Source organism: Apteryx rowi, unplaced genomic scaffold (assembly GCF_003343035.1).
Source record: "Apteryx rowi isolate R43461 unplaced genomic scaffold, aptRow1 scaffold_5, whole genome shotgun sequence".
Classification (NCBI taxonomy): domain Eukaryota; kingdom Metazoa; phylum Chordata; class Aves; order Apterygiformes; family Apterygidae; genus Apteryx; species Apteryx rowi.
This window is the reverse complement of record NW_020450760.1, coordinates 8994839-9018678: the sequence shown is the minus strand read 5'-3', so window position 1 is coordinate 9018678 and position 23840 is coordinate 8994839. Positions and strand designations below refer to the sequence as shown.

Here is a 23840-nt window from a genome sequence, read left to right as displayed (position 1 = left end):
CTTGTACAACTGAATCGCTTTACCTTTGTATTTGCAGTTCTGCTGGGAATGCGTGTGCTTACAGCCAAACACTGCTGTAAGTACAGATATAACTATTTAATCTACAGAAAGAAACAATGACCCTTTATGGAGACACAGAATATAAGCACTTCACTGCAAGAACACAGGTCATAACTTTTTATCATCCTAGCTCACTTTCTGAGCAACAATCTCGTGGCCTCTGTCTCCTGCAAAATAAAATATTAGCAGCAAATGTGGATTTACCAGGAGGGGAAAGAGAAGAGGCTACAAAGGCATTGGCTCCAGATCACTAATTAGCCCTTTTTTCCTGATGAGCTCTGTCACCCAACCTGACAGCACTGATGTGCCTCCATCACATGGCCTGCTCACAGCCTAGCATCCTCCCCGTTCAGTGTGGTGTGCCGATGCCAGAAACACAAAATTACAGGCGTACTGGCCGCTAGAGATGAGAAGTTTCATAGGAGACTTTTGATTTGGCTGGATATCAAAACTGCAGCTCTGGCCAGAGAGATCTGAAYCTGCAACCCGGTACTTCATTTCCGGCCAGGCACATCTCTGCGTGCTGCCCAGCCCTCAGCAGCCACCCCGGCCAAAAGAACAGCAGGGGACATGCTGCCAGGGTACGGCGACAGGAAGGGTCCACGCGCAGCCGGTCCGCAGCACTTACTTCCTCCCCATTTGGGCTGCAGGCCTACCCAGCACAGTCCTTACCCTGGGCGCAGAACGGGGACTCGGGCATAACGCCATCGCACCGTGCGCGCAGCCGGCGAGTGCCCTCTGAGGGCAACAGGAACCTCCAACCGCCTCAGCCTGACCTTTCGTGTCCATGGCCATAGCTAGCCAGTCTGCTCACTTTTTCTTTTACCTTTATTGTGATTCCTCATTTTTATCATAACTTCTCCTCATGAGGAACATCCAAAAAGACAAAGACTAGCATTACTCTAGGTGTGTTATTTTTAATATATAGATATTATATAAACAAATATATGATAGACACAATCTACATCGTTATATATATGCCCATGGAATTTTATTTTTAAAGGTTGTATTTAACCAAGTTACAGGGAGACTAGAACTTTAAACACTCACACATGAAAACATTGGCATATTCTGAGGTGGAGAAATGCAGGCTTGTAAGTACATTATTTTCAAGCTGCTGAGGTACATTTCAGCTTCCTATCAATACCAAGCCAGGTCCACGCTCCCCTTCCTAACTGCCGTCCTGATGCTCACCTTGCTTTACTCCAGACCACAAAGATTAGTTCCAGGAAAATAATCTTCTTTCTCCTGCTGGTGAGAGGACAACACACCCCTCATCAAATCCTGTCACTGCCTTCCACCCACCCTTGCTTTTGAGCACCTCTGAAGAATAGGTCATTTCATTTAGGTGCTTAAGTGCAGCTTCAAATGGCTAAAATTACAGAACCTATTTTATAACAAGTAGGGCCAGCTTTCAATGACCAAAATAATTTAAAAATTACTTTTTGCTATTTATACTTTGCTTTTGTGCACTTTCTCCTCCAGCACTAGATTATGAGAAATCGATGAAGTCTGTCTCATCTAGGGGACACTGATTATCAGGCTTTCAATGCTTCAATGTTTGGGTTTGTAGACACTGCAAGGGAATGTTCTCTTACTAAAAACGCCAATAAAAATCTGATTTTTTTATAGTATTTGTTTCAACCGCATGATCTTAAGAAGTCCAAAATACCAGTATCATAAAAGAAAAGTAATTTGCTCAAGGGTATGCCTAACATAAAATGTACAGATAACTGGCAAATTCAAAGAATCAGATAAAACTGCTAAATATCWAAAGATCAATAAAAAGACAAATCCTTTCCAATGGGCATGGCTTTTGCAAAACGTTTAGAAGAGGAACAGATTTTATACTGCACAACACAGTACAGTTTCTCTATATTTAACCAAGTCCTCTACAAAGAAACAAACCACGAGTTTTGACCAAGAGAGATCTGGGGACTTCATCTTTTCTCTGAAACAAACCATAGTGTTTTATATTGAAATAAAGCATTTACATACACATAGACACAGTCATATGTCAGTTAGCTATAGGTGTTGTCTAAAGGACTTGCACAACTTCAAGGCAAACACACTGACAATTCTACCGCTTGATTCCCAAGTTTCCTTTCCACAGTTACCTAATTGTCCTGGACTGTTGGCAAAGTCAGCTGATGCTAATCTTACCCTTTCTTCTCTCCTAGCCTTTCCTTTGCTTCTTTTAGAAATCTCGCTCACTTTTCCCCATCTCTCCTCCAAAAATGTTGGCTCATGTCTCTCCTCCTTTTCTTCCTCCAAGTTTCATTTTCCTCCACTCCTACACATACAAAATACACTGCAAAGTATTATAGCCTGGACTTCCTGTATATCCATATCCCCCACCCCACCCTACCCCATTCCTTCATCTTCCATGACCTTTTACACCTGGCATCCTTCTCAGTCACTTTGTGCTTTTCAGCAACATTCTCTTCAAAAATTTCACATTTAAAAACATTCCCATCTCAACACACACACACATACACACTTTCCACACCTTCCATGCAGGAATTAACAAGATGTTTCAAAAAGAGAAAAAGTAGAAGTTTGCTGTCCTCTGGAAACATCCCCCCCAAAAGCCACCTTGATCCACTGGTACTTGTTCCCACCTATGACATTCACATCAGTTATGCTTTGGTCTGCTTAGCTTGCCAAAGACTTCAATAGTACTATTAGTGCCCAAGAAGATCATAGCCCTTTGAGCAGAGGGACCATAACTTTTCCCTGAAGTATACCATAGCTTTGTATATTGAAATCACCACTTGGAATTCAATTATTATTTCATCTTGCAAAAGCAGAGTTATGGCTAGTAACTTTTCCTTTCATTTACTTAAACTTTCCGAATTACCATGCAAGAATACCACTATGTCACTGGTTGAGTTATGCAGACAGATGAGCAGAAAGGTTGCATGCAAGGAGCAACTGAGGAAAGACACTAAAAGATGCAGTGTATTCTTTCAGTAACCATCTGGAACCACAAGGAAAAAACCACAACTTGTTGGTAAATTAGTTTCTGTAGCACTCTAAATCTAAAATGAAAAGCAGGATCAAAATAATTCAGTGGTGGAAGTTACTAACTTCCAGATCATCCACATAACCAATATGCCACTGTAAGACAGATCTCCATTGCTCACACAACTCTACTTATAAAATAGCATTTCAAGTGGCATCAATACCCATCACTCCCCAAATGACAGTAACTAATTCATTTTAATATTCTTATATATGTGAACTGCTTATACTTTGAAAAGGAAAACTGCAAGGCTGAGGATACCTTTGCTATTTTCTGTACTGTCTCTGTTTATTAAGGGTCAGGCTGTGGCACACAGAACAGCCCAGCATAGAAAGGAGCAAGCAGTGAAGAGATGCCCTCTCACAGATGCCACCCTGTTCAGGGCTTCGTGCAGAGAAAGCTTGGGCAGGCTTCGCAAGCAGGGCGATCAGGGCTTCCCTCTGTTTGATGCAACGCACCAGCCAACACAAGGGACTCATCTACGGCACAGATTTACTGCAGTGGTACTTTTGGCTGGAAAATGGAAAATCAGGAAGCAGGCTGCAACTAATAAACAGTTTCAAAATAWGTTAAAAAAAAAGGCTGCATTTCTCACACAAGACCAACAGGTTATCTATTAATGGTTAAAAAAAAGTCTGCAACTCAGCTGCTGTGTGAGCCATTCACGTAGCCAAGTAATACACTAGAAATTACCCTGACTCTCTGATCCTCCAAGTAATCCTCTTGTCCCTGGTATCCAGATATTCTCCCTGCCTCCGATTTCTCAATTTGTGCAGGTTATATGAAGATGGGTACAGATTATCCAAGGAATTATTTTCAAGTGTTGCTCCTTTTGAAAGGCTGTAGATTATTTACTGGTAAATATGTGGGACTTTTATTCAAAAAATATATTTATGCCTTACAAGCTTTAATTAAGTTTCAAAATCCCACTTTGAGGTTAGGTATTTATATTTTAGATAGAAGATTCAAGGTGTGGAGGTAAGATAATTTACTCTAAGTCATATCATCAATCAATGCCAATCTGGACTAACACCCTACAGTCCAGACTCCTCTCTTCTAATGCTTCTTTAACCAACAGCACAGGCAGGTTACATGGTTCCCAGTTCTTAGACAGAAGTGTGAAATGTAATTTACACCTCTTCTGTGTGAGTGACAAGACTTTCATGTCTGAGAAACTCTACTCAGGAAAACAATGCAAAAAAATCTGTACATCTTTTTGATAAAAGTTTCCTCTTTCACAAAATATGTTCTTAGCAAAACTCCAAGAATCTGAAACAACCAAATCATTATTCACCTTTCAGCTTCCATCACTGCTGTGTCTGGACACAGGTATTGGACCTGACTCCTCTCTCAGACAGCTTAAACCCAAGAAATATTTCCATTGGAGTAAACAGAGTTAAACTGTACACAGACAGAGAATCTGCCCCTAATCTGCTGCATTAAAGGAGAAATTATTTTTGGATCTTACACTACTCTAGTGGAATTCCATAACCTGAATAGGATTTGATGGAATTTCAAATCTCTAATGATTAACTACAGAGAGAAGCAATGCATCTAACATCAAAAATCAAAACTACATCTCTGAAATTCTCCAAGGGGGAAAATAACCTCTCTGCCTTTTACACTCTGTAGCAAACTTTTACATTACAGTTTAGTAGACAATAAAGTGAATACTGTATGGAAGAACACACTATAATCTGAATCCATCAAAACACTACGTTCAGGTAATGTTAAGAAGCTCTGTTAGAAGCCCACAAAAAACCCCAATGTTGTCTAGCAGCCCACACTCAGTAGCTGGAGACAGAAAATAACTACGAGGCCAAATGATCATTCCACAGCGGGTGCCAGACTGTTTTAACACAGCATATTCTCACATGCACCTTAGGTGAGTAGAATACTCAAACTATGGGTTCTTTCACCATACCCCTTGGCAGATTATGTCCATAATCGCTTATTCCCAAGTGTGTGTGGGGGTGAAGTAAATTTCCTGCATCCAGACGAGTTAACAACCTCATTCACCTAAGTCTTTCACAACAATCAAAACCATGTTAGGCAGGGTTCTTCTCTGAAGATTTCATTGTTCAATGCACAAAATATCCATTTGGCAAGAGCAACTAAAATTGAAGTAGAAAAGGAGGAGAAAATACTCATGGACAGGGTCATCAGACATACTGACACCCCAACAACCCACTAAATATGTAAACTAACTTCTTGGTTAAATGTTGGCATGTGGAAGTTATATGAAATATAAGTACTGAGCATGATTTATTGTAAATCAAGGAAATTAAAAAGAAAGGGTTAGCAAATGTGCATGTGTTCTTTATGTCATCTGGGAAATAAGCATGCACTTTATGAAATTGTCTAGCTCATGGTAGCCAACATTTTGACTAGTGAGGAAGACTGAATAGTATTTATCGAAAACAAACTTTTAAAAAGTGAAACAGCAGAGTATGAAGGTATCCTGTAGGAACAGACTGGTTCTCTGCCTCTTCTGTCATCATGTGACAAATGTCACGGCTCTTTTCCCGGACCCAGCTCTTGTACCACAGAAGAAATCATTATAGACAAGAGATACCAGGTTTCTGCTAATGTCTGTCAGCTTTAGCTTCCCTCTGCCAATTTCTCTTCCACAACAGTGTTTAGCAGAATACTTTAACTCAGGCTACAAGAACTGAAAATAGGAAATTGCTGATGATGTGTAATTGATGGGACATCAGAAGTTGCCAGAAGCAAATGTTATCTGCCAAAAGTGTAACTTTATTCACTTCAATTCTCTTGCTCCAGGCATAAATTTGATCCCATCTGCCTAATTTCTTCTATTTTACTCCTCAAGGATAATTTTTCAACTTCTTAAATTCCCTAGTCTGTAGTCCTTAAAAGCTGCAAACCAAGGTTGCGTCTTCAAAGCTATCTGCCTTAAACAAAAAATTTGGGGGGAGGGGAGAAGGAGTTAAGTGCATCCAGATAGCCCTATAAGTCCTCTCACASTCTTACCTTGTGTAAGCAGATTTAATAAAAAAACTCTCAATCTTCAGAGTTATTTTTCATATTAAGCAAAAAAACACATATAACTTCTTCATTTTTGTGATGCTGGAAATGTGCAACAAGATCATTGCTTATTTTGGAGAAGTCAGACGTGAAATTTCTTGGGTTCCAACATTGAATGAAAATAAACAAAACAAAAACCTAAAGACACCTCCAAAACAAGCAAAAAAAAAAGTCATCTTGCTAAATCAAAATGCCAGGAATAGGTGGCAGAAAGTAGAAGTATTTCAGGACAGTAAGTTTTCTTTCCAACCTCAGTTTTTCACTTTAATGACATAAGACTGAAAATTGAAATAAAAAACCATCATGAATAGAAAGTTGAGGATGCCATTCCCTAAAAAAACCCTGAAAATTTTCAATCCTATGAAAGCATCTTTTTCCAATTTTCATTTTGATATAAAAATTGTTATCAAAAGTAGCTTTATGAAATATTTCACTATCAATGAGCTATCGTTTTCTGCTATAAAGAATTAGGCTGGAAGCTTTCTAATCAGCTCTAATAAGTAATTTGTTTACAAGTGGTACATACAGAACTGTGCAGTTATCAGGTTTCACACACAATAAAAATGTAATGAGATAGCAGCATTTTCTTTTTGACCTTACTTGCAAGATTTCTGTCTGTTTTTATGACAATTTTGTATCTTCATTCTTGTAAATATGCCTTCCATTTATATAATCCACTTCCATTAGCTTAAAAAGTAAATTGCACTGGGGTACAATTTTAGAAGGATAGAGGTATAGTAACAGTAGAGCTCTCTCAGGACTTTCTTCTTTCCCCGCCAAATTTAAAATATATCACATGTATCTATTCTGGGTTATACATGCCTTGAGACAAGGATTAATAATGATTTCCAGAACAGAAAATGAGAAGTTGATCTCACCCTTGAAAAGCCTGCTTTTTAAGAAGTACCCAGCACTGCATTCTCAGATGTCCCCAAACATCTTTACCACAGCGTTTCAGTCACCCACATAAAACTATTGTTGCAATGTATCCCAAAGGTCCCCAGATTCCAGCTAATTTGGATATGCGGTAATGAAAAAGGAAGATAAGTTTTCAGAGCTGAGGGGGTACTCCTAGAGTTTCCTGGTTTCTCCCCAAACCCTTTCCACAAACACTGTTTGTAGCTGTTTGTAGCATTAAACTTCCACTTGAGCAACCTACTTATATTGGTGTGCAATTTCAAAATTATATAGCAACGGGCAAAGGACTGCTCATGAATTCAAAGCTAAGTATAAGATTGCTGACTCAGGAGCTTCTTGAATTAAATCAGGATTTCCAGTATAATACTTTGACCACAGTGTCATTTCACTAGCAATAGCACCAGCTATAAACTACATGCACTCCCTTCTCACGGGTCCTTCCCTAGAGCAAATTGTTTCAAGTACAGAATGATCTTGCCAGTTAAAAGGTAGTGCCTACTTAGCATGTGTACAGTGCCTTAAATCTCTGAAGGTCCAAATATATGGCAAAAATACCAAGTACAATCTTCATTTTACTCATGGCAAAATAATGATTTGACAAGATTTAATGACATGCTCAAGACAATACAATCTGAGAGTCAGGCATGCTGCTCCGTTACGAGAGTCCGTGAGAAGAGTCCCAGGCAAAGACAACAAACTCTCAGCATCTGTACAAGRCTTGATCAAAAAATAAAACCACTGCTGTGTTATAAGTGATAGCTGGTAGCAACCACATTCAGGACATACTTTGATAAGAAGCAAGTACTGAAAATCTTAACGTTTTTCTACAAAATAACCCACAGGCTTCATTTAGTTGTGGTCATGAGTTCCAAATTGAGCTTAACCATTTGTTCACCATCTCCTTTTCCATCCTGTGAATTGCATTCCCCTCAGAGAAAACAGACCCAGAAATTTGACACAACTTGCTCAAGATGGTCCAGCCAGCATCCAGCCCCCTACAGGTCAAAATACAATTCTCAATGCAAGGCACATTTTGGAATGAATGAATATTCATGTACTGGCTACTATTATTTTCCAAAGTATTCGCACCTTGTGGTAGTTGCTGCTACAGAAAGCATTTTTTTTTAAATGTAATTAAACCATACAAAACTCAACGAAATGCAATAACGTACACAAAGTGAAATAAATAAAGTATTAAAGCTATGTTTCTAAATGCCCTTTCTTAGCATATCACAATTATCTTCCAGGCTTCATTCTTGGTGCCWACTGGGCTGTACATTTCAATAGAGTCCTGCACAGAGCTGGCTACTTTGACCTTCTGCCTTTAATTACAGTCTAAAAATATTTAGCCTGTGACATTACTGCAAAGTGTTAATATTTCAGAAATTGATTTCTGATGTCAACAATCCAACTATAATAGCATTATTCCCAATCTTTTAGTGCCAACGTGAACAATCATTTCATAAGTCTACAAAGTAAATCCTCCACAAACACAAATTGATCCAAATAATGGTGTTTTACTATTTTATTTTCCATTTTTTGCAAGAAAATTAAAGCATGGTGTGACTGGGGGTAAACGGTAAGCAAAATTTGTGCAGGCTCAGACACCATTTCATGATTTCATACAAAAGTAAAAGCTGATTTTAAAATTCATGTGCGGCTGTCAGCGGTGTTTGACACATGAACGTGGAATTCTAAATGGTCATTTAAAAATGTAATTAATTAATCAATCAGTTAGGCAAAAGCAATAGTTTACTCTCTGGATATTCTAAGGCCACCAAGATGGGATTCCTTTCTGACAGACTATATTAAAAGAGTAAATTTTAATAAGACTTTGAATGATGGCTATGGCTAACATCAGGATAAAGATGCTTTTAGCATCCACGTTGCCTAGATGAGCACAGATTTTTACCCTGTTGGAAACACAGCTTTTAATCCAAGAAGATGCCTTGAAAGTAAAAACCCAACATCTGTAACGATCCACACACGCATGAATTCAAACTCTGTCATAATCTGCTTTGGCAACATCCGTGTTTCACAATGATGTTTCAATGTTTTTTAGGAAAGGCAAAAGCCTTAATGGACTGGAGTTTTAAACTTTCTGACTTGTCATATTGTTATATTGTGAAATTAGTTCCAGGTTCTGTCTTCATCTGGCCTTGTTGTCAAGGTAACCTGCACACTCACAGTCAAACAGATTCAGGTACCAAAAGGGCATTTTCAGTCAGTTATTAACACTTGTGATCAAACTGCATGTAATGCCCCTGTGTCTTCAAATCACTTGCAGGCAAGTTTTGTTTCCAAAAGGGGAATTTTGCAGCTCTCATGGCTTTAGCACATGCTTGATACCACACCACCATTTGATACTATGGACAGAAACCCAAATCTTCAAGAGATCAAACAGTATCAGCATGTTTACTTCACCGATAATTTACAGCTTGATTTACAGACCAGTGTAGTCAGTAACAGAGCAGACAATGAATTGTGAACTTCCATAAGATGCTCAGAATTGCTATGAATTTTTATAGCCCAGTTGCCTTTTATCTGACAATGAATTTTAAAAGTTACTTTTCATGCAGTTGTTTCTTAATGTGTAGTAGTAATTAATTTCCTTTAAGTTGTCTAAGAGTTTCCTAACATGGTAGAAAAGCTAGAGCCTATTATAATACACAGGATGGGCTGTTTTACTTCCTCAAAAATCTATCACACACAGATAAAAATATTTCTCCTTTGATATTTAGAGGAACAATGAGGACAAGATTAACATTTCTGATCTCTCTTCCCTGTTCCAGCCAATTCTGTCGAATATTTGGAAGGATTCATGAACTTCTGAGTAGACACCATGTTTCAGTTTAAAGGTACAGAGGAAGGTCTCATTACTTGCTGACATCAAGGAGGGAGCAATGTGAATGAAGGAGCAATCTTTCTGTTTTATCTCCCTCTAATTTTTGATGTCCTAACGAAATAACCCACTGGGAAGGTCACATGGGAGGAGCGACATGCCGCACTTAAAAAGTTAGAATTTCACTCCTCAGAATGACCTCTATAAAATAAAATAGCAATAAGCCATTTGCCCTTCCACAGCTCTGATCTCTATGAAATGAAAGCGCCAAGTCCTCAAATCACTTCCACACAAACAGCTGCAACGCTGGAAATACGCACATGTGACAAAAATCTGTAGCATGGGTTTAGTATATGCAGCTTACTATGCAACTCCTCTCTTCCATAGCTGCATCCTTCTCCTGCTCTCCAATTTCCTCAGGAGTTTGGATCATTCTGTGTTTTCTCCATGCTTTTGTGTAAATATATTTCTTTGTTTCTTCTTCCCACTCACACATCCTCTCTGTCTTCTAACCCTGCACTCTTTCATTCTACCCCAGCTTCTTTTCCCCTTTTCTTTGCCCCACAAATCTTAACATCTTTAAATTGCTGCTCCTCTAAAAATCTCTCATTTTTTCTTCCTATCAACCCCACCTCCTCCCCCCAGTAAAATCTTTCTTTTTTCCTACCTACACACCGTTGGAATTCCTCCATCTTTTACTGTACACAATTCCTGACAGCTGATTAGGCGAGAGGAGGGTACAGACTGCTCTCTCTCAGGAACAGACAGCTTCTTGGTGCATCATGCTCTTCCCCCATTGGAAGTTCTCAACAGAGACTCTCCAGCAGGGTCACAAAGCAGGTGAAAAATAGCTCTCCCAGCTGCACAGGAAATGCTTTGATTGTAATCGACTCTCCTCCCCAAGCAGAGTATCAAAGTGCGAATCAAAGCTTCGCCTAGAATTCGGATTTGGTTGCATGAGCTAGAACAATAGCAGTGATGCTAGGACAGGCCTCATAATGGCTTCTATTTTAACTTCTGCGTTTGTTTTTTTAGGGCTGTCACTTGGCATTACTACCATGCTTGCTGACCAGTGATGTGTTTGTTTTCTTGCACTCCCCACTTCTGTGTGGCTATATCCCTTTACGGATTCCTCTAATGCCTTCACTGTAAGCTCTCTGGGGCCGGATGATCCTTTCACTATTTGCACAGCCCAGTAAAGTGGGGGCCAATGCCCCTTAAGTGCTCTGTTAAAATACAGCATCAAAACCTCAGGTCTGGTCACAGAACAAGAGGATCCTACTGGCAGGAAGTCAGACCTTTCGTTACTGCCCGGAGCCTGCCTAGTGCCTGGAATTGGATAGAGCAAAACAGCGAAATGGGCAGGATATGTGCAAGGAAGGAGTTGAAACACTGCCCAAGTGAATGGAAAGTATCCAGATGGCTGTGGTAACTCACACAATGGGAGTCAAATCAAAACAAAATGAAAACAAAACCATATGCCATGTACCCTTCGCTCTCTTGCTCTCTTTCTCTCTCTGCCTTTCTCCTGGCTGTTGCCCCAGGTCTTTCTATCAGTACGGATAATAGTATGTTACTCAATTATATGTATGCCATGAATAACAATAACCTCTCTTTAACATTAGAGATTATGGATTACTATCATTCATGTAACAATGAATGTAACATGAACCACAAAATTATACTTCATGTAAGGGTCAAGTAAGTATAAGGCTCTACAAGGGAAGTTATATTTCTTTATTAAATCCTTTTTATCTGGTACACTGTATATTTAGAAAAGAGAATAATAATTTACATGTCTATGTTGCTATATGCTATAGAAATATCTACTCACAACCTGCTTGTATCTCAGAGGGAGTATTCAAAAGCATCATGGCAGTGGCAGCATCAATGTCAGGATCTGGAAAAATCAACCAATAAATACATTATTTACAACTGGGCTAATCTTTTTGCCCCCCTTGCTAAACTGTAGATTGCACCGAATCTCTGCAGTGTAGAGGTATAAAGAAGTCATTTATTCAGAGGGCTCTGATCACATTTTGGATTTTCCCCCAAACTTGCATGTGATCCCAATACTACTGCTAAGTAGAGCGCACTGATGAATATGTCACCAAACTCTACTCGTGTGTGCATGGTACCTTCTCTGTTAGCTTCACAAATTGGCTATTTAATTTTGCTGAAGAGTATTTAGATTTCATTACAAATGATCTGTGAAAGCAGATGCAACATCACAATTTAGAATCAACACACCAGGATGAGCTAACAGCAGAGTGGGAAAGCACAGAGGGCACCTACACCTAATCGAATACAAAAGATGACACTGGGTCATTTTCCTCCATCAATAAGGATTTCAGGGATGTTGGAGAATGCGTTGGAAGCAAAACCGCTACAATTTGGGGAAAGAAACGAAGCTTGCATTTCACTGAAGCACCAACTTATTTGCATCCTCAGCCATTGTCACCTTAATATAAGCAAAAATCATCAGCCGGCTGCTGTTGTTCTTCAGTTGGTTTTTGGAATCCATCACAAACAGTCAGTTGACAGATGGTAAGTTATAGAGACAGAACAAAATACGATCCTTTTATAACTATATTCACGTGCTTCACACACAGCAGCACGGCTGCTATGGAAATGGGGGTAGCTATGACAACAGTAAACAACCCAGCAGTGGCCAGTGAATGAGCTGAAAAGAACATCTGCCCCAGCCGAGCGGCCCAGCTGCCCCGCAGCACAACTCGCTAATCGCCCACGGAGGCCCGCGACAGAGCGTGCCGCCGATGCCGTGGCCAAACAAATGAAGTGTGCAACTGAAGCAGACATAAAAACGCACGCCCTTGCCGACTGCTGCCTCGGCGCTGCTAAACTGAATGACTAATGAGTACGGGTTTGTTGTTTTTATTTTCCTTTTTTCGGCTTGTCAGTATTTATGCTAAATTACATACCAAAAAAATTCAATTTACTGCTAATAGCTTCACGACATTTTATTTTGGTTGTTATGTAAGAAAATTATTTTTCACCGTTAAAAAAATTGTATTTTGTACTTTTAGACATTCAAATCTATTTCCAGGAGAGTAATGTGATGTGGTATGAAGTCCTACAAGTTATTAACAATATAAATGATGTAGAGAGAAGAGGATTTTAATATCTGCTTAAGCAAAATATAAACTGACTTGACCCTTAAAGACGGTGTTTTTTTTTTTTTAGTTTAAGTCTCTACTATCTTTCTGTAAATAGCTGTAAACACATCTCTAATGTGACTACCCTATTATTTAAGTGCTGAAATAGTAAATAAAACAACAGCAGAACAGGTGTAAAACTAAAGTCAGAGTAGCAGGAGACTATCTTGGAATAAAAGGTGCCCATATACTGAAAAGCAGATGCCTGCCTGTCCCCCAGGCAGGTGAGCACATTTTTTTTACAGTGGTCACTAGGCAGACTTCTCAGGAAAGGGGCTTTACCAGCGTATGCTCATTCTTAACTCTGAAGACATATCAAAAGCAGAACTGCTGCTGAAAGCAATTATGCTGAAAGTGCCATTTCCAAACAGCTGGACTTCTGAATGCGTGAATTTTGCAGGATTGGATCCAGACACCACAAAGCAAACATTTCCCTTCAGTCAAACTGAAAACATGTATCTACATTATAATGTATCTACATTAAAAAGCTAAACAAAAAACAAAGAAGCCCAAGAAAATAAAGCCAAGCCAAACCAGAATTCCCCCAGCTCCTTTGTACCATAAAATTAAAAGATTTTTAGAAGTCTAATTTACTGTATCATAATTCATATAGCCAACTTCAGCATTTGTTTATAGATTGTTCCTAAAATTTTATTTTCTCATTTTACTTTCATTAAAGTCCTACCATTGGGTAACATTGTAACATAATGTTAATTTTGCTATTGAAAGAATAAAAAGACAAAAAGACACAACCAGAAGATAATACACTTCCTACTAACTTTGGCTTTTGCTTGTCCAACAAACTCTGTGTTTTGGGATAATATAGGTGCATCTAGTTTATCTTGAAAGGTGTATTCTTAGTCTTTGGATCACTAATGGTACAACCGTGTTTTTGTAATGACTTCATGACACTAAGATGAGCTGTTCACAACATCTGACTGCATTCACAGCAGCTATTTTCCAAAGCACAACCACGATTCAAGTACATCCACACCCACTATCTTGTCTGGCTACGTATATATCGGTATATTCCCGAAGAAACCGGACAGGTATCCCATAGTGCCTCCGCAGAGGAAGGAGAGCTTGGGAACAGGCAGCCAGTGGGTATCAGCAGGATACAGCACAACACGCTCTGGGGTGTTTCTGCAGAGAGATGAAAGAGGGACCGGCTGAACAAGGCAAGGCCCCAGCTACACTAGGGAAAGAGCACTTGCTCAAGGAAGACACCCGTGTGGCAGCTGAGGCTGAAGGCAAGGGCTGAGGCCGATCATGGCACTCAGCAGTCAGAGACTGTACGAAGAGCTGCAGTAGTAATGTCAGAGGGCGAACTGACAGGCAGGTTTATCCTGCTCGTACTTGCTCCCTGTTTGGAGGTGTTATTCCTAGAAGGACATCAAGAAGGGCAGCCATGAGGAGCAGCACTGAAGACGGACAAATGAAGGTGCCCTTTCATGGATGGGTGCTTCCTGGCTAGACCCCTGGCACCTGCGAGTGCCCACGTTCTCCTGGCCCTTTCCCCACAGCTGGGGTCTTTGTAAAATCTCTTCCACACAGATCCTCTCATTGCCAGTCGTAATGGCTGACCTCGAGCTGCAGCCTTACCAGCATGGTAGTAGGACACTCTTCTACCTGCTTGTCTGTATTTGTGAAACTTGTAAACTTCATAACTGAGATCTCTATCCTACCTGAAGCGTTTGTGATCTACCCAAAGGCTTCCAAAGTTATTAACAGAAGGTGGTTAGACAGTGAAAAATGATTGCAGAAAGATCTTTTCCTAGGAGACCAAGCTAAAAATGCCTACATTCAAAGTTTTGGGATTTAGAAAATTAAATAAATATTTAAATGAATGCATTTTGGTTTCTTTTTGTTACTTCAAAAAAGAAGTGGAGAGATAACTGCATACACAATCTGTACTTTCATATTTTGCTAGTAAGAAGAAGAAGAAGAGGCCTAACTTTCCCAATCAAAAAGGACAGTAAGGAACAAAGATGATGAAAGGAAGTATTGTGGATGTTGCAAGAAGAAGAAAGAGTAAGTCAAAGTCTTAAATGGGCAATGTCAAAAGTTAGTGACAGAAAAAGTGCCAGCAGCCACATCTCTCCTTAACAGGCAATTGCTGTCTATATAGACAGTGCTTCACTCCACAATCTGAAAGTGAAGTGCTTGGTCCCCCAACTACCAAGTGCCCTTTACAGGGTATCAGAAAGGACCTGGAAGAGAACATATGCAATTACATGAACTCAAAAAAAAGCATGAAGACATACATCCCAAAGGGGTTCAAAGTCAACATGCAGCAGGAACACGAATCCAGCTGTAGTACCTCCACTTGCAGTGAAAATCTACTATTATTTTCTCTAGCATAGCATTCAAAGACAAAACTTGCTCTGATGAAGAAAATACCAGAAAAACTGTAAGTCACAAACCTCATGGCAACTTTGTTATATTTTAGATACAATACCCCTGTATTTTAGATTCCAGGCCCTACTTCAGCAAGGTGTTCAAAACTGAACATCAAACCTGTAAGCAGTAACTACTTCCATTTCGGAAGAACTAACCTAAAATTTAATGCTTTTATGGAATTACGTTCTAGTGCATTTTTTCCAAGACATGTTTGGGGCCAAATTTCACTCTACATATTATCTGTATAGATTAGAATGTGTTCTGCACAGACATGTTAAGTGGTGAAGTAATAAGCACGAAATATTTTGGCATGAGATTATATACAAACATTAAGTAACACATAGGTTAACCCTCACATAGTAGACTGTTTATTCTAGAATCGACAAAAAATTTAAAACCAAATACGGTCCCTGAGAAAGCTGGATGTGACATCTGTCCATTTATGCTGTTTGTGAGCTCTGATTTTAGTTCATTTCATATAGAGATGAAGAGTTTTATAATAATTAATAATATTGATTCATTCCAAACTTTGATTTCATATTATTGAACGATTCAAACTCATCCCCTACTGACTAAAACATAATAAAAACCAGAGTAACATAGTCCCTCTTGATTTTACTAGAGTGTATTATTTTTACAGTTATACTATATGGTTTTAAAGAAAATAGCAGTTGAAATAGTTCAAAGCAACCATGGCCTGAATTTTCAAGCACAGATGCCTAGAGAAAGGCACTTACGATGCATATTTCGGTACTACTAAAATGTTATTGCCAACTGATGTAAAAAATACAGTTAATAAATAAACTGCACCATCTGTACACCACAATCATTGGCATGTTATCTCATCACAAAGGAATTTATAAGATCTTCTTTAAATTTAAGTTACTACATCTAAAATAGAACTGGTTTTGTAAAACAAGATTCACTTTATCAATCATTATTCTTCTTTCAACCCTGTCTATTTTTGCATCAGCATCCTCTACTGCTTTTTTCCATTCAAATTCCTCTTCTCTAGGCAGGATGCATAATATTTATTGCCACGGTATTCAAAACATAAAGGTCTACTTTATTCCTTTTCTACAAGATCAGTCTCTCTATTCCCTACCTCAATTCCTAGCATACCCCCCTCCTACATATTTGTTGAGGTTTGACTCTTTTTTGATATTTTCAATTTTCAGCAGCAGGAAAATGCTGCAAAAGCAAAACTCCGTCTTCCACCTTTTACCTTCAGGCTTATTAAACTCCAACAGTGCAAACAGCAGCTCGTCTCTATTTAACTTGTCTGTTAATGGATGTGCCTTTTCTCTTCCCACATCATGATGGTGAACTTGGGTATGAGTCAAGTTAGGTCAAAGACACAGAAAATAATTAATATAGTGAAGGGTTTTTATTCCTTTTTTTCTATTTTTAATCTATTTTGTCTAACAACAGAATAAGAACATATCTGGTAAAATAAAACTGCAATGAGAAAGCTAGGTAGAACGAAATACCTGAAGAGAACTGTAAATACTGTAACTCTGTAAAACTCTGTGGTATAGGATGCCATTGAGTCCAGTTCTGAAACACTTAAATAAGGCTGAGCAGGGCTTGCTTAAAATAAATAGAATACTTGTGRAACTGTACTGTAAACCAGTAAGGGATTCAGAATCAGGAAAAAATAAGAAATTATATTCGTACCTCAACAACAGTGCATGAACGACCAAGAGTAAGAATTTGGAAAGCTTACTATAGAGGCCAGGAAGAAGTTATTTCACTAGTAATACAGAACTGGTCTGGCAGTCACAGTGGTTCCCCCACTCCTTTGAAAGGATCTAGTATGAGACACAGAAAAAGAAAGGTACGGGTCTAAATGAACCGTTACTTTTTCCTGTTTAAGTTAATTTGCAGCACTGCCAAGTAAACTACCGCACAAATTACTGTGAACAAACAGATAAAATCTGATTTCAAACAATACAGAGCATTTATAACAGAAACTGCTTTCCTGCTCCTCCTCTTTGTTAAATTTGTATCATCGCCGAACTACACATACAATTCCTGTTTTGTTATCAGCTAAAAAAATGTATAAACAAACAGTTACAACAAGTATTCTTGTTCAAAATATTAACATTAGTAAAAAAGAAGGGTAGGAGAAAGAGTTACAGAAGATCTTGCACATGTCCAATTTTATCAAAAAGGTTCATCTATTATCTGAAAAGCTGTCTGGAAAAAAAACCATCATCATAACTTCTGATTTCAGCAGTAAAGATTAACATCAGTTAACTGTTAAAAAGAGTAGCAACACTGATATATATTTTACCAGTGCAAGATAAAAATCTCTAAAGAGAGAGATGACTAAGGAGATACAAGATATATATTTTATACATAAAAAGGGCACACTGTAATATATTCTCTGCTTAAAAGGGGGGGGGGCTTGCTTCGTTTTAATGTTGTTTTTTCTTTTTAATTTTTAAAAGAATCTTTCCTGTTGGTGTGCATTACTGCAAGCATCTTTTTCAATGCTGAAGGATGTGAAAAGAAAATTTACCCATCACAAAAGCAACAGTAAACTCTTACTTGACTTCCAGCCCATGCAGCTTGTGGTACTGAACACTAAACATCAGACAGAGAAAGCACCGGTCAGCGAGCCTAGCACCGAAGAGAACAGAGACAACTTGCTGTGCCATCATTTACTTACCTAATTCTTGATCAGGAATTTCAACTGTCTTCTTAACTGGCTGCTGCAGCCTCAGCTTCTACAGTGGAATACGGAATTATGAGGCTTTAACTCCTTGCAGCCTTACAGGTTGCATACTTTTTTTTTTTTTTTTAATCAAAGGATACACACAAACACACCACTTTGTCCCCAGTTATGCAGACGTGTTATATCTAACTGGGACATCAAGGACATCATTGCCCAATCCCAAGCTTTCATACTGTCCCTGCTGCTAACAATAGCTTTCTCTTCCAGCAAAGAGAGAGGACGGATGGCAGCAGGAAGAACCCCTCTACAAAACTTGGGCCATTTAAGTCCACATAAACCATACCTTATTGTCCTAYGCAAGCGTTTTCTGCAAGCACTCGTTTTCCCTCTCATGTATTTCAGAACACCCTCAAGTCAATCCTGGACAGGTCGCAGCCCCTGAGAACAGAGCATGCCTCCTCTCAGCCCTGCAAGCGCGGGACCTGCCAGGCTGGACAAGAGCCTCCATGTCTTGAATAGCCCCTGAGGGACCCTCAATAAACCCTTGCAGTCCCCTCTGCTCAGCCACCAGCCTGGCAGGCAAAGGCAGCTTTTGGGTACACTCTTCAGGAGCCCAAACATCCCCACTAGTGGAACGGCAATGGCACAGCTGACAGCACTAACACGGCAGGAGATGGTTGGGAGAGGCCGACATAAATTCCACACTGGCTTCAGGATCCAGAAACCAAGGGGAAAGTGTCAGATAAACACAAAAACCATGATGCAGAAAGGTATTTCAGTGATTTGAAGAATAAAGTACTACTAATGTTAAGAAAAGGGGTCAGGCAGGTGACACCATCAGTAAAAGGGCCATATATATTCTAACTAGGGAGCCAAATGCAGTCAAAAACAACAACAAAAAAAAGGTAAGCAAAAAACCCAACAGCTAAAATAGCTGCGTGCTAATAGAGCAGGCAGACTGACATAATAAAARAGGAACTCAAAGTACTAGTGTTATTACAGGAAAATTCAAAAACTGGGTGGAATAGCAATTATGACTGAAACAGGTGTCAAAAGGTCACTGCTTCTGAGGGAAGAGAAATACAGGTTTTATATGGCAGGATACTATCATGCGATAATGAAATGACAGACCTCCAAAATAAAGAAAAGATAACACAGAAAATGTTTGGATTAAAATCATGCTATGGGAAGGTGGTTGAAGAAGTCTAAGAGAGCAATGCTGAGTCTGCTCCTGATTTCTGGCACCAGATTTGGATGCGGTCAGAGCTTATATCATTAAAGAATTGGGAATTATGTCAACATAGGAGACTAACTTTACAGTGCGGAATGGAGAACAAATGCTATTAACAATGGCAAAGCCAGTTATTCCTGCATGTGACATCTGACAAGTTTCTTAGTCCAAGTTGCTGAACCAACAGGAGTAGATTCTTTTCTGCTCTTTTTCTTAAGTAATGAGGACAACTTTGGAACAAATGACCACAAACTGATTCTGTTTAGATCAAGTGGGAAGCAAGCCTAATTTTGTTTAAGATCTGTGATTTTGAAAGAGCATGTTTTGTTGAACTGAACGGTTCCATGGGAAACACAGGGAAACACACAGGACTGAGAAACTCTAGACCTCACTGTGGTCTGCTTTTTTTTTTTTTTTTTATGTCAATGTGCAAAGAGCTCTCTCCAGCTTGTATCCCAAGCAAAGGAGGAAAGATTCATTCAAAATAAACCCCCAAACTGGACAACTGGACTGATCTGGAAACCAACTTTATGAGACAAACAGAAAGCATGACTTGCTCACTTAAGCAAAACAAAAGCAGAAAAGAAATAAGATTCGACCAATGCAACGAGGTGACCAAGGGATGTGGGGGGAAGAAGCAAGAAAGAACAGTTAAGTTCAAAGACAACATTAGTGAAGCAACCATAACTGAAGACAGACTGGTAATCAGAACATTTCTAGCCATGAGAGCAATGACATTCTAGAAAAGTCTTCTAATGGAAGCCAGAACAAAGTAATTAGGACAATAGGGGAAGACTGGCTGCAAGCCTAACAATTCCCGCTGTGCAGTCCTGGGTTACAAGGTGCGGATGTAGGCAGGATTGCTAGAACTGCCACCAGAAACATGTTATAAAATAACAATAAAGCACACCCAACTAGCAGGTACACAYATAGGTGGGCATGCAGCCCGCCTGGGCTCACTTCCACGTAACGCAGCCATGCCAGCCAGCCCAGGTTTGTCCTTCAGATCTAGATTAGGTGCTTATTCCCAGGAAAGAGAGAGGAGGAATGGGGGTTAGAGTTTGTGCCATTTCTTCAGTAAAGTCACATCTTGGAAAACTGATTGTTTTCTGTTTGTAGAACGATGTCCAAGACAGACAGGTATAGCATACATAAAAAAACCCAACCAACCAAACAAACCAAAGCCAGTGCCATTTACCTCACCTGTTCCTAAGACTAAGACCAACTAACAATCACTACTGTGAATGAATTAATAAACAAATTAAATTATTAGTTTTGAAAAATTATTATTAAACACATTGGAAAAGCCTGCTAGGTCATCTCTGTCTGCCTTGTGAATCCTTTGCAAGTGCATCCCCCTTGAAGACCAGTAGGACTAGATACAAATTTACCCAAACAACCTGAGGCAGATGACTGCCCATTTTCCCCCCAGGACACTTGATGATCCTTGTTTCGCACTGCGGCAAGCCAGTTCCAGCCTGTACACACAGAAGCCGAAGACTCGCCCAGGCCTTTGGATAACGGCTGAGCACTCTCCACAGGGAGCGATGTTCAACACGGCTCCAACAAGCTGCTTCCCTACCTCCCTGAAGCCAATCAATGGAGAAGGGAAGGCAGTCTAGCAACCGTCATGTGACAAAACTGTTTTCACTCTTCCTGCCATGATCTTTTTTTATGAAATTCTTTAATATTGAAATTATAAAGAAAATTACAGAAGAGAGGGAATCTAGTGCTTAGTGGCTTTTGACCTTTTTTTGCTGGAGAGCTACCTGTTGGCAGTGAGGGGAGAAATGCAGGCCAATGGTAAGACAATGCCAGAAGTAACCTAATTTTTGAAGAATTACGATCATGAAAAAGCCCCAAAATGAAAACAAAGGTAGCCTTTGAAGACCTTTACATTCCCATTATAGATTATTAGAAAACCAATGAATTAACAGACTTAATTTCTAATTACAGCAATTAATATTCTGAGACCATATTGGCCTTTTTTTTTTTAGTGAAAGCTCCTGGTGAAAGCAACATGCTGAACATAAGCTGGCTGAACACTGAACAGACTTTAGTGAGCGAAATAAGTCAGCCTTAGGTTAGGGCTTTAATTTATCTTAAATACCATACATAATATTAGAATTTCTTTAGAACAACTGAAACACAGTTTGTTTAGACTATCTAAACATTACAACCTACTTATTAATTTTTTTAGCTTCTTAATCCAATACTCAGAAGGAGATTTTGTAGAAGATAGGTTGCAGTTCTGAAAGAACTATAAAACATGCTTTCACTTACATTTTTCTTGAATTCAGTTGCACATGCAACTTAGATCTTCCAGTAAACATTTTGCTAATGCAAAGATTTAGTACTGTCTGTGCTGTATACTATCAAACATATATGTTAAATATTTGCTTCCTTGGAATTTTTTACCTAAATATTTCAAAAATAGAGGAAATCTGAAATGCCATTAACCAAAATGTGACGGCAGAATAACTCACTTGAGTCACTAGACACAGAACTAAAGGCAAGATCTTACAGCTAAGTATCATTTCGAAGTCCCTAGGATGTTTCTAATATGCCAAACTGCTATTAAGCAGATTATTTTATCCAAAACATCCAGAACAATCTTTCTTTATTATCTACCTGTGACCTTTTAAATCAAGAACAAATAAGGGGAGACACAGGATCCCACTTCTGCCACCCACCCGATTTGCTATGAATGACCCTGCTCAAAAAGTCCTTGGACTTTCTGAATTGCAGTTAGCTGATGGGAGCAGCTATCGGATAATAACGAATGGGTAGAACACAAGACAAACTCCTTCGTAAACCTCTTTCGGATCCTCCATTGAAAGGCGTCAAGCATGTTTACTTCACAAAAGAGAGTGGGCAAACTAAGAAGCTCTTGTCCCTTTCTCTTTACTTGGTGAAGAGAGAACCAAACCGACCACGTACGCAGGCTGTGCTTGTAAGAAGTTGCTGGACATTTAAAACACCTGAAATGTCATTACTGAAGGAGGCTACAGCTTTTAAGGGGGTAAAGCTGCAAATCTCTTGGAAAAAATATTTGAATATTTGGACAACAATGCTGGCTTTCCAGATAGGAAAACTAAATAGATATAGTCACAAGAAACTATACATCATAACAGAAAAATCTCTTTAAAACCAGCTGAAGGGGTCTGTCGGAGCAGCAAACCCATTTTCACATGTATGAGAAAGTCATATAAGTGTTTATATCCCACTTGGACTAACAGAGAAGGTGCAAGTCTACGATTACAGACAGATGGTAGCAGACACTTCTTGCTGACATTGCAAAGTGGACAGCCAGCATCTCTGAAAAGCTAAAAGGACGCCCGAGCTGAGGCAGACGTGCCGGACAACCACAGAAAGGACAGTTCCTTGTGGCTCTTCCATCTTTTCAACCACCCCACTCTTGTCACCTGCTCACAGAAATCTGGATTTGCTGAACAGACCAAAACCCCGGTCCCAAACAGCCACAGGGCTAGAGGCTTACGTCCCTCCCTAAACCAAGAAGCACAAATCCCACATCGCCACAGTGCCACCAGCTGACGGAAGCTGGAGGAAACTCCTCACCAGCCTGCAGAGACATTATTTGGTCTTCTCTAAATTTGCTTAACTTCTGTTCTTAACAAACCAAACTTTACTGTGCTTTCTGAACCCAGCTAGGGAAGAGYATCTGACCACGATCACCTAAGAATTTCACAAGCTGGCAAAACACTTTTCCTTTTAGATACCCTAAATGTATCAAAACCTATCATCATTAGTGACTTTCTTTATCTCACAGAATACAAACAAATTTTGAGTCAAAACCTTTCATAACCCATAATCCTCATTCACCTCCAATTTTCCTTTCTTTCTGATTTTCTGTTACTCTTTGTCATACATCAGTCCTTCCAATGGGYTTTTTTCCCTTTTTCCACGTGGATAATTATGTGGTGCCCATCGCCATGGCACCAGAACGCCTCACCGCTTGGCACATTTATCCCCACGCCCAATACACAAGTCTGAACTGTCACCTACGTTTCCAGAAAGGGAGGAATCAAAGGTGTAGAGCTATGAGATGCCTTTTCCCAAGATCCCCAGGAAGCCTGGGACAGAGCCTGAATTTAGGTGGGGGCAGTAGCCAACTCCTTTTGAGCAGTGATAGCTGAACACTGAAATATAATGCTTTAATAAGTAGGTCAGCTTGTTCCTATAAAAGCAGAGGGTTTAATGCTGCCCATGCCTGCCAGTGGGAGCAGGAAAAGATGGCAGTTTTCCCTTTTCTGAGGCTCAGCCCCGGCAATGCCACAACCCTCCTCCTCCTCCGTCACCCTTGGCAGGYGGGGCGTGCGTGAGCCACCGAAAGCCCAGGCGTACCTTGGCCCCAGCGGTTCCCCCTCTGCAGGGCTGGGCACTGACAAGCGACACCTTGCATCGGAAAGCAAATGCCAAGAAAACAAACACCATCGCTA

At 39.7% G+C, this 23840-nt stretch overlaps 1 protein-coding gene across 10 annotated transcripts in view; it reads right to left on the bottom strand.

Moving 5' to 3' along the window:
* FOXN3 (forkhead box N3) overlaps window positions 1–23840 on the bottom strand; it is a 221689-nt gene that overhangs the window by 18865 nt on the left and 178984 nt on the right. For 7 of the 10 annotated variants that reach the window (XM_026079705.1, XM_026079704.1, XM_026079706.1 and 4 more), the window contains exon 5: window positions 11728–11793. The exons of 2 other annotated variants lie outside the window; for them this stretch is intronic. In XM_026079705.1, the coding sequence (XP_025935490.1) occupies window positions 11728–11793 (66 nt within the window). The remainder of the gene's footprint in view (window positions 1–11727; window positions 11794–23840) is intronic. One more of the 10 variants, XM_026079709.1, reaches the window with a different exon arrangement.